A 12,377-nucleotide genomic window follows, 5' to 3' on the forward strand; every position below is an offset into this window, starting at 1 on the left:
GAAACTCTCGACACGCTCTCTTGCCAGCAGGTGGGGGTAAGGGGACGCGGGGGAGCCGCTGCTGGAGGTTTGCTGCCCTCCAGAGGCTGCTGCCTCCCCCCAAATGACTTTCTTCCGGAGATAAAGAAAGCTAAACACATCTCGGGGAAGAAAACCCACAACATGAATTCAGAGTGTGACGGGTCAAGGTCGTACTCTCCCCCCGCACCAGTCCTAATCTCTACTACTGTGAAGTGTTCAGAACACTCAGGCGCCAACCAACTATCTCGTGGACGCACTTTTAATCTGTCATAACACTTGATATTTTTTGTTTTGTTTTGTTTTTTTCCCCGGAGGAAAAAGCAGATGTATCGTTACGTCATTTGCATTTTCGGAGGTGTTTATCCGCGATCCCAGTTTGGTGGTTTTAATCGATGCGGGGAGGGTTGATGGTGAGCGGCAGCCGCGCTCGAGCCTGATTTATGGTTCCGCGTTAAATCGACGGCGCAGCCTACGGCGTACGGTGCGCGTCTCCTCGTACCCTACGGCGGAGGTCAGGGATATTCAATTGGCGGCCCGCGGGCCACATGCGGCCCGCCAGGAGCTTTTATGTGGCCCCTGGTCATATTTCAAAAAAGGGGGTGTTTGTTGAAAAAAAAAAAAAAAAAAAAAGTAGGTCAATATCAATTTCATTAAGTTTGCACAATGCATGGTTTCAAAATGAACTTGCATTCAAAATAATATTTCTTTATCTGAATATTATTAACATTCACAATTACTAAATCTGGAGACAATTAATACATCATTCATATGTAAACTAGATATATTCAAATGTATAATACAAATGTATTATATTTACATAAGTTTTCGTCTTTGAGTGCAAAATACATTTTGAAAACCCCCACATTTTCAAATTGTGCGGCCATCTCCATACAGTCCTTTTGCAGATGTGGCCCCCGGCCGAATCTAGAACAGTGGTTCCCAAACTGTGTGCCGCGGCACACTGGTGTGCCTTGAGGCAAGTCCAAGTGTGCCGTGGGATTTTGTGACAACCATAGCCTACTGCAATATAGTATACAACTAGACAAAAATAATTATTTTAATTTACTATATACTACTTTGAATGCACTCATTCCATAATACAGAGGCAAACTCTTTATCTAAAAACTATTTTAAAAAATCCTCCTGAAATGGGTGTGTTTGATGAAGCCCAATTTGATAAAGTTTAAATATTTTTGTGAAGTATTTTGTTAATACATATTTCATGAGTAGAATAGTTGTCTTTGTCATATCTTATTTGGCATTAGTAAATAATAAACTTAACAGATAAACAGATGATATTAGTGATAACACGTGTTATAAGGCTATTTTGCACAATAGGTGTGCCTTGAAATTTTTATTTGTCCTTTGGTGTGCCTTGGGCACAGAAAGTTTGGGAACCACTGATCTAGAATACCCCTGGCGTAGGTTCTGCGTCGGTGTAACGCGGAACCATAAACCGTCCTTCACCAGAACACGCAGTGACACCCAGGACGGCGGAGGCAGGGCTGAAAGGGGAGGGGAGCTGACATTAAAGCAACACAACAAGGAAACGACACCGCGCAGCCACAGACGCCTTCATTTCTGGGGGTTTGTTTTTGAATAATAGCCGGAGCTGGTGTCGGGGAAGTGTCCGTTGCCAAAGCCGCCCCCCCCGCCCGGAGCTCCAGCCTCGACCGTCCGGGACGCGCAGGCGGCTCCGCGCTGGATTTCAGCGTCGCTGCCAGAGATATGGGTGAGAAGAATAATGGAAAGGGGGGCTTTCATCATGATTGTGAGGGGAAATCAAGTGAGAGGGGGAAGCAGCACGCAGGCCTCGTCTTGCGGAGGTGGAAACAAAGGCCAGCGCAGCTTCGTCTTCATTCATTACATAGCAGCTCAGATGATGTTTAGGCTGCTTTTGGCCTCCTGGGAAGACTTCAGCTGTGACAGGACTGCTATCTTTGCAGCACAGCAGGGGCATCAATTGGGTATGGCAAGGTATGGCAGCCGCTACACCTTGGCTTCAAGGGAAAATGTAAATGTTTGTTTTTTAAATACATTTATGGAATTACTCTGTGTCTATTTGTATTGATTATTCTATTACCTAATACATATAGAATAACTACAAATGCAAATCAGAACATGATCGATTTCACTAGTTATTATACACTGCAAAAACTCACAATCTTAACAAGAATATTTGTCTTATTTCTAGTTAAAATGTCAAAAGAAATCTCATTACATTTAAGACAAGACTCAAAAACAACCCTTTTCACCTGTTTCAAGTAGATTCTCATTTAAAATAAGTAGGAACATCTGCCAGTGGAACAAGATTTCTTTGCTTGTAATGAGAAGATAAATCTTGTCCCACTGGCAGATTTTTTTTACTTATTTCAAGTGAAAATTTACTTGAAACAGGTGAAAATGGTCAAATAAGTTATTTTTCTGGTGATGGCTCTTGTTTTAAGTGTAATGAGATTTTTGACTAAAAATGAGACATTTTAACTAGAAATAAGACAAATATTCCTGGTAAGATTTTGAGTTTTTGCAGTGAGTGAGACTGCATTTGAAAAAGTTCACATTTTCTTGACCACACAGATAAGCTACATAGCAGACTTCTGTGATGAGTATTTGCTGGACGTGTTGATTGATACTCTAGTTAAGTTCTGTGACTCGTAACCTTGCCATACCTTAGCTTCCACTGAATTGACGCCACTGCAGCACAGTGCACTTATAAACGATGCTGGCTGCCATTTCTTTTGAGCTTTTACTTGAAAGTCACTCTCATTACAAAAAAAAGGGACATTGAGTTAAAGCCTCATTGAAACTTTGATATGAATGAGCCTGTTTAACAAAAGCAGATGTGAAATGATAAGTAGTATATGATTTATAACAAGCCAGGATTTTGTTTCCATTCACATTGACCCCCACACAGCAGGTTTTGAGTGTTTGTGTGTGTGTGTGTTCAGGCTCGGAGCCCCCCAGCTCTCCTCAGGTGGTGGAGGATGCAGGTGAGGAGGATGAGGAGGAGCTGAGTGGAGGAGAGGAGGCGGATCTGCGGTCCAGCTCCGGCCGGGGCTCCCTGCTGACCCGCAGGGGCATCACCTTGAGAGTGCTGCTCAAGGACGGCCTGGTGGAGCCCGGGGACGGGGTGTTGGCCATCCACTACCTGGTAATAAGACACTCCACATCGGGATGGGAATCCTGGCATCCATTGTGTGTCAGCACATATAAATATCTGGGAACTGTCATTGGCCTGGTTTCCCAGATCAGTTAAGTAGCTCTTAACAGCGAAAGACTTCTTTCACAGGCTCCTTAAGAAGGTTTGAAAGAAGTCTTTCGCTGTTAAGAACTACTTAACTGATCTGGGAAACCGGGCCATTAACAACAAACTGAACTTTGAGGCAAACTGTCAAGCTGTGTACAAAAAGGGACGCCAGCGCCTGTTTTGTCTGAGAAAACTGTCTACTTTTAACATTGCCAGGACCATGCTGATCTTGTTTTATCATGCTTTTATAGAATCAGTTTTATCTTTCTGTCTTGCTTCATGGTTTGGAAATGTGTCCCTTAAAAACAAAACCTGTTTAAACCAAATCGTGAAATGGTGGAGCTGATTGGTGAGTCTCAGCTTCAGCCAGACTCCCTGTATACTAAACAGTTACAGAGGAGAGCTGGCTCGATTTTAAAAGACAACTCCCACCCTCTTAAATGTGAGTTTCAGCTGCTCCATCAGGTCGGAGGTTCATGGTTCCTGCTTGTAAAACTAAACGTTACAAAAACAGCTTTGTACCAGCAGCCATCAGTGCCATTAATAAGTGATGGAACTGCAACATAACTTTGTATTTATGTTTTGTATTGTTTCCTTTATCTTGTTTTTATGAAAAGGCAATTTTTTTATCCTTTTACTTGGTTTTAATATTTTAGTGTTTTTATCTACTGATGTTTTAACTTATCTTTATTCTTATCTTGGGGCCGTCCTTCTTGTTCTTTGTTCTTTTAGCCAAACTTTATATTACCCTGTGTTGTTGAGTGTGTGGTTTTTAGATTGTATGACGAAGCACTCACTATGAACCAAATTTACCCAAGGGTACTATAATAAATCTATCTATCTATCTTTTAGCTTACCTTTCCTCTGCTCCTCTGCTCCATCAGGGTAAGAACTTTATAGGAGACTTGTTGAATGACGGGAAAATCCGATGGGTGGAGACGGGGCAGATCTTCAACTCCCCCAGTGCCTGGGCGACGCACTGCAAGCGCCTGGTCAACCCGGCCAAGAAGTCGGGCTGTGGTTGGGCGTCTGTGCGCTACCGGGGACAGAAGCTGGTCCAGTACAAAACCACCTGGCTGCACAAGTATCAGCCCAGCGCAGACATGGTGAGATGACAGACTGGGGGACCCTTGTTTTTGGTGCAAATATCAAGAAATACATATCAAATCTTAAAGGGGACCTATTATGAAAAACACGTTTTTTTTTGCTTTAACATATATAAAGTGGTCTCCCCTCAGCCTGCCAACTCAGAGAAGGAGGAAAGCAACCAAATTCTGCAGTGTCTGTACAGCCGCCCGGATGATCGTCCAGTGTGATGTGGATCTACGAGCCGTTCAGATTCTGCTCCTGTCGTTACGTAACCAAAATGCAATTTGCATCGGATGGCCTCTGATGCGTGAAACCACGCCCACTAGGGCTGTGCGATTAATCGATTTTAAATCTAAATCGGATTTATTAATCAAGACGATGTTAAAAAAAGGAAAATCGGAAAATGGATTTTCCTTTTTTGCAGCTGGCTGCATTACAGACAGAGCTCGTCTAGTCATCTTTGTTTGGTCAAGAAAATTGTAAATGTTGTCACTTTACTAAACTCAAGGAGGATTTACAGTTTCTTTCAATTGCACTTCATTCCCAATAGGGAAATTTGTTTGCTATTTTTCTTTAAAAACAAAGATAAAATATTTGAAACAATTTATTCCATTGTCTTTTGTAGTTTTACCAAAAAAATCGAAATCGAAATCGAAAATCTTTTTTGTTTTCAGAGAAAAAAATCGTGATTTTATTTTTGTCCAAAATCGCCCAGCCCTAACGCCCACAACTAACTCCGCCGGCCGGAGCTTCCGACATTTATTCGTAGCGGTGTATCGCGTCATTCAGGCAGCCAATCAGCACAGTCCCTCATTATCATAGCCCCGCCCACTCAGAATCCTGCATAGATAATGAGGTTAGAGAATGGGAAGATAAAGACATGGCTCAGAGGCTGAATTTCTCATTTATTTAGCAAAAAAATCAAAAGCTTGTTTTTAAGACATTCAAGGCCTGTTTAAAATAGGTATTAGATGCCACAATAGGTCCCCTTTAAGTAATTCAGAGATCAGAATGTGCTTCAAAGTGGATGTAGACAGCATTACTTTTTGAATCAAAAGTTCATTGCGAAATGGTGTTTATAACATCGTACGGTTTCCTGTCAGAGCCTGGTGAGTGAGGAAGACGACGACGAGGATGAGGAGGAAGGGAAGACAGCTGTGCAGGCAGATGAGAAAAACAAGAACAACAAACCCGGATTACACGGTTTGGTTTTGGTTCTCTTCTCTTCGCTGGTCTTCGCTTCTCTTCCTGCTTGTTTAGTTTCATCTTTGCTCACTTGCAGATGTAATGATTTCCCGGAGAGCAGACAGAGAGAGGATTCCTGTCAGATATTGCACCCTGGGCACCAGGGATGCTGCCAGGTACCAGTTTCCTCCAGCACCTCCATCATTTCACGTACGGGCTGAATGACGGCGTGACCTACAGCTGTGACCTTGTATCCCCAGAGATCCACACACACTAGTGGAGTTATCAGCCTTCTCAGCTATCAACAGATTCCAGCCTTTCAACGTCGCCGTCTCCAGTAATGTGCTGCTTCTAATGGTAAGTGTTAGCTTGTCTTAGGGCTGGGCGATATGGACCTAAAGTCATATCTCGATATTTTCTAGCTGAATGGCGATACTCGATATATATCGATATTTTTTCTGTGCCATAATTGGGGTTTCCCCCAAAGCATTATAGCATAGCATCTCTGTTAGCTTCATTTTTTTCTGAGGCAAACCCTTAAAAAAACAGTCAGTTTTAATACAAAGCCTCGTGCCAAATGTCACACCGGTTCCTTTGTTAACAGAGGTCTACACAATATCAAAATGTATAAAACAAATGAAATAAAAATAAACTGCCTGCATATATAGAATAAAAATGCTTCTTGAATAAAATAAAACAAATATCCCTTTCCTGCATAACAATTAAATTAAAATACACTGTGCAATTAATACAATGTAGTCAATTTGTCACAAAATAAGCTATATCAAAATCATAAAAACATTTTTTTTTAAAATCGATATAAACGATATTGTCTTGTACCATATCGCGTTTGAAAATATATCGATATATATTAAAATCTCTATATATCGCCCAGCCCTAGCTTGTCTTAAATGTGAAATATGAATTGACACAGTTACCGTATGTTATTTTGGCCTGTAAAGGACTTCCATTGTCACTTGACCACCAGTGAAGTGGTGGGATATCTTGGAGGACGATGGGATACGAATACACAGCGTGAGTATGTTTATAACATAGAAATAAGTGCCAGAAAATCACACTGCTTCTGAATTCATCCTCATCTTCCTCGGGTTTGATTTATTCCAGTGCTGACAGTATTGAGGGCCTTCCCCTGTCGGACCAGGCTGGGAGACAGAGACTCGGCTTCTGCTGTCGAGGAGGAGGTAACGCGTGAACAGTTAATCTGCAGTCTGCAGGGAGAGTGTGCATGTCTGTTTCAGGAGACATAAGGAGAGAGACAACCATACAAGGTCGTCCCCGGAGCCAGTTCTTGTCATCATACATCACATAGAGGAGCCATATTATTCTTTTCCATGACCTATCTACAACATTATAATGATGAATTGTCATCTTACATGTGCCTGGGGGCTCAAATGAATGAGATGTGTGTTGTAGCAGAGCCCGTTTACGAAATGCACAAAAAGCGGAATTGGTTTATAATCTGCAGGTATTCTCCTCTTTTAATTTCTCAGTCTGTGTGTGTATGAAATATTATGCCAAGCACAGGGCTACTCTAGAGGCAACAAAGATTGCACACAATTCACATCTTCACATTCACGATTTCTATTCCACCCACATTCCCACCCTCCCCATAATTACCCTAGGGAAAAAAAAAAAAAAAAAAAAACATACATTAAGGGAGAACAAAATCAAATAAATATTAAAAAAAAAATATATATATATATATATATATATATCATGGCAGCAACAGCGATATCAAACTATATATATATATATATATATATATATATATATATATATATATATATATATATATATATATATATATATATATATATATATATATATATATATATATCCATACATACATACATATAAGGCACAAGTTCTAAAATAGAGATACTCATTAGTCCCCCTTGGAAAAATTCTCCAGTTTTGAAAATAATGGAAACCAAAATTCTTGAAAAATATGACCACGGTTGTATTTTTCCAAAGTAAATTTTTCCAATGGTAAAAAAACTGAAATTTGATCCAAAAGAAACTTGAAAGTTGGAGGGGAATCATCTTTCCAAAGTAAAAGTATGCATTTCTTAGCGAAGCTAGAATTTTTTATGATAGACGCAAGGATAGCCCCAAAACAAAAATCAATAACGAAACCAAGCACTTGTTTTTTTGGAAACAGCCTTTCACAAAACACAACAGAACATGTACATTGTCATTGTCATTTTCTTTGATGTTATTTTGTCCTTATACTGTCATATTTGGTTGTTTTCTACGATGCAGCTGTATAATGTTTAATGCACATTAGACCACAAGGTCATTGTAAATATCAGCAAGCATCCAACCATTATACCACCTGAGTACACCAAACAGAAAAATACAAAAAAACTATACAACTTTTATAGCTGGGACATGCATCTAAAAGCTAAACTGTATTTCTGACGACTATGATCCCTCCTTGAACAAATGTTGAATGATTAGAATAGTTGCAGTTTTTAAACCTTATTAATGTTCTTCATAGAACATTACCAGGATTTCATCAAGTCAGTATTCATGTTTTATCTGTTGCAGATCTGTCAGAACCTGTTCATGCGTGGCCTGTCGTTGGTGGGCTGGTACCACAGTCACCCGAGGGGTCCGGCCCTGCCGTCGCTGCAGGACATCGACTCCCAGATGGACCATCAGCTTAGGCTGCAAGGCTCAAACAACGGCTTCCAGCCCTGTCTGGGCATCATCTGTGGTCAGTGTCTGCTGGAGATGCCCCGTGGCGCGATACCAGGACTGATTCTTGATCTGATGCATGCTAAATTGTAGGGCTGGGCGATATGGACCAAAAGTCATATCTCGATATTTTCTAGCTGAATGGCGATACTCGATATATATCGATATTTTTTCTGTGCTATAATTGGGGTTTCCCCCAAAGCATTATAGCATAGCATCTCTGTTAGCTTCATTTTTTTCTGAGGCAAACCCTTAAAAAAACAGTCAGTTTTAATACAAAGCCTCGTGCCAAATGTCACACAGGTTCCTTTATTAACAGAGGTCTGCACAATATCAACATGTATAAAACAAATGAAATAAAAATAAACTGCCTGCATATATAGAATAAAAATGCTTCTTGAATAAAATAAAACAAATATCCCTTTGTTGCACAACAATTAAATTAAAATACACTGAGCAATTAATACAATGTAGACAGTAACAGGCAGACTTTTCCAGAGGTTGACAGTTGTGCAAATAACAAAACATTTGTGCAAATCTCAAATAAAACATTCAAGTCAATTTGTCACAAAATAAGCTATATCAAAATCATAAAAAAAAAAAAAAAATAGTTTTTTTTACGTTTGAAAATATATCGATATATATTAAAATCTCGATATATCGCCCAGCCCTAATACAGAGGATGATAAATGATTGGCTTTTCTTACCTTTCTAAATGGTGAACCACTGTGGTTCTTAAAGCCGATTTATGAATTCCTGCTGATCTTAAAACAAGTGAAAGAACATTCCCACAGAGTCCGACATTTTAGTTTTAAATATGCTCATAAAGAAATGTGGTTATGAAAGCGCTTTGTTGCTGCTGGAACAATAGACCTGCAGGGTCATTTCCACTGGGGAGGCTTTTGTTTTGTTCACCAGTAGGAAATATGTGAAATGAGGAGGAAACAGAAGTTGTTTTAAATGGTTATTTTCACTGTTAATGTTTTTTCAGCTGCATATGTAGACAAACAAAAAAGTACTGTAATGAGGGTTAATATGTGTGGCAAAATAACTTCTACTGCAGCGAAGGATCAAACATTGTTCAAACACTACAACCCAGAGGCTCAGAATGCTAACGACATTCTTGCTACATTGTAATTCATGTCTCTATAAGACAGTTTATAAATAACAAATGATTTGTACTCCAATACTTTGACACGTCACATGAAAGCATCACCACGGTCATGGACTCTGGGGTCAGGCAGGGTTTTAATCTCTGCAACTTTTTCAGGTCCTTATTACCACGGAAACCAAGGAGTTGCATCAACCATAACTCCGTTCTGGGTGGTGCCACCACCGGAGGTGAGGACACAAACGTATTATACAGCTCATGTTTGTCTTTTGTACTTATTCATTTGGATGCATCTAAATCGGTTGCCTATGAATATGTTGATTCTCAACATTTTGCTCTGCAGCAACGGCCTAATGACTACGGCATCCCCGTGGCTGTGGAGGTGACTTATGTACAGGACAACTTCCTCACCAGTGATGTTCTTAATGAGATGGTACCGATGCTGCTGTTTAAAAACTACAGAAGAAAAAATCTGAGATACATTTTTAAAAATGTATTATATTACATTTACATATAAATATATTATCCCATCAGATTCTGCTGGTCGACTACTACAGGACAGCTCCTGATCTGGTCCAGTTCAACCAGTATTGGTGCCCTGACACGACCATTATGGACAAGATCAAGGTAGGACGAGTTTAAAACAACATGTCCTGCTGACAGTATACTTGTAACAGATACTGGCTAACTTTGAAATAACTTATCTTCCACCACAGGGCTCTTTGAGTTGCCACGCCCCTAAAGACCAGGCCTACTCTCAGATCTTGGAGCATGTCTACAGTCAGCTGAGCAACATACACTGAGTGCATTAACAATGATCCATTTCAAGCACCTTACCTGCAGTGCTGGTTTGACAGGTGCACAATGTCAAATCTGCTTGAAAAACATATAGATGCATCTCTAGTTTTCGATTTATACTTGCACGAGTTAAATACTCTTCAGTGATTACAGTAGGTGCCAAATCTGCAACGGCAGCTGCTCTTGGAGGTTTTATTTTATTTATCAACAGAGACATACAGATTAAGTGTAGCACTCAAAGAAAGTAGAAGAAAAACTTTTTTTTTTTTACTGGACACTATACACTTATGAGCCATGATAGACACCAGTGACAGGCAAAAGTGAGTAATACTGCTCAAACTGATAAAATGACATCTTCTGTACTTTATAATTCCCATGGATGTTTTTTTCACATCTATCCAAGCAATTTTGCAGACCTTTCACACCTACACCTGATAACAGCATTACCAAACAGCTGCGGCCTCCTGCAGCGAGACAACAGTGGGCAGAGAGTCTGATGCTTCCAAACGTCCCAGATATCGACCTGATGGGATTTGATGACAACTTTTAGAAGCAAACCCAACCCACAGAGGTCCCACCAGACAACCCACAAACCAACATCCTGGTTCCAGACACTCCAGGACACTTCAAAACGTTTGTGTCCATACCTTCACTATTTTAGAGCTGTTGTCGTGACATGAGGAGGATCCTAGTCTTCAGTGGGTAATCCTGATGTTATGGCTGATTTGTATTCAGAGGCTTTTTATAGGTTAGAGACCAGCTGATCTAGATGGCTTCCTACCATTTGGACCTATGTGCCTATCTGGGACAGTATATGGCGGTCGTGTTAGATACTGCCAGATATGGACACTGTTGATGTTCCTTAACTGCCTTCACATCACTGTGAGGAGGAGGAGGAGGAGGAGGAGGAGGGGCAAATAGGGCAAAATATACTATAACATCAATGTATGCAAAGATGTATTTGACCTAAAATGTACCCTACAATGTTCGTTTGTTTTATAAGTCATATTCAAAGGTTGTGGTGCAACTAAATCCACTTGCCCAACGAAACAGGTGTGTGCCCGTGTGTGTACTGCACGCAGTGATGTGAATGTGCTCATCTACTGTCAAGTCCCGTTGTTTAGGACATATCTGCTTCCTCTTGACCTGTACTGTATTTATTACTAATTGTGTGAATATGTGTTGACAGAGCGATGCCTTAAGCCTGCTGATTGATGATCCACAAAGCATTAAAATATTCACTGGAACTGTTAAAACATGACTGTCATTTGTTCACTTCAGTCTACAAATATACATGTAAATGCATGAATGAAAAAAAAACAACAATCTTTTATTTGCAGTTTTCTCCAGAGTTAGATTAATAAAATGAAACACTTTCACGCAATTTTTGCATTTTTTTTGTTTTTATTTAAAGAATTGGGAAAATAGGGGAAAAGGAAGCACTTACAAATACAGTGATAAAAGAAAATGTAGTTTAATTCATTTTTCATAAAAAAAATTAAAAGGCAACTTAAATCTACAATATATACTTAGAGAGTTTAACATAAGACTACATGCAAAGATTAACTCAAAGGTTTTGTATATAAAAATAATGTTACAGAGACAATGATTTAATGTTCTTTAAAAGGAGAATTTAAGACTGCTAAAAAAATACATAGCCCTTTGAGAAAAGAAATGCGATTACTTTTGTTATTTTTTAACATGAATTAAAAAGAAAAAAAGACCACCATACCCACTGGTGTTCTATTTTTAAAACTCGCGTTAGTGGAGCATGTCCAGTAAACTGCCTGTAGTGTCATCGCTGTGCAGCAGTGTGCACACATGCACTCACCAAAACACACAAGTGGCAACAGCTTGTGAAGAAAAAAAAAAAAAAGATTCTTCACCATTTATGACATTTTGCATTATGTTTGGTTTCTGTATTAGTTGGGATACTTTCCCTCTGTTCTTTTGCAAAGGCACAAAAACAAAGCAAAGTTGGGCATTTCTCTAGATACAGTGCAATCCACGTAGCACCTCCTATTGCCCTTTGCCCTGAACTACATACAAGTACTGGGATGTAATGACAGCGATGTAAACATGAAAGATGAGGACTAAATAAACGGATAAAAGAAATCAAACTGAATAACACATGACTGATAACTTTTTTTTTTCACCACGGACAATTCAGAATCAGTTGGATTCAATGTAAATATTTGGTAACAT

General features: G+C 39.7%; 1 protein-coding gene across 2 annotated transcripts; it reads left to right on the top strand.

Annotated features, from left to right (window-relative positions):
- Positions 1-1,523: 1,523 nt before the first annotated feature.
- Positions 1,524-11,547, top strand: mpnd (MPN domain containing). Of its 2 annotated transcripts, none has more exons than XM_061737639.1 (13): positions 1,524-1,753; positions 2,970-3,172; positions 4,153-4,374; positions 5,461-5,560; positions 5,640-5,718; positions 5,803-5,899; positions 6,505-6,577; positions 6,668-6,744; positions 8,114-8,282; positions 9,534-9,604; positions 9,718-9,807; positions 9,909-10,001; positions 10,091-11,547. In XM_061737639.1, exons 1-13 carry the CDS (start codon positions 1,750-1,752, stop codon positions 10,175-10,177), a joined length of 1,365 nt encoding a protein of 454 aa, XP_061593623.1. In that variant the 5' UTR covers positions 1,524-1,749; the 3' UTR covers positions 10,178-11,547. The 2 variants fall into 2 exon arrangements, with proteins under 2 accessions (XP_061593623.1, XP_061593624.1); XM_061737640.1 differs by having other exon boundaries at positions 5,664-5,718.
- The last annotated feature ends 830 nt before the right edge of the window (positions 11,548-12,377 follow it).

This window comes from Cololabis saira, chromosome 13 (assembly GCF_033807715.1).
Source record: "Cololabis saira isolate AMF1-May2022 chromosome 13, fColSai1.1, whole genome shotgun sequence".
NCBI lineage: Eukaryota > Metazoa > Chordata > Actinopteri > Beloniformes > Belonidae > Cololabis > Cololabis saira.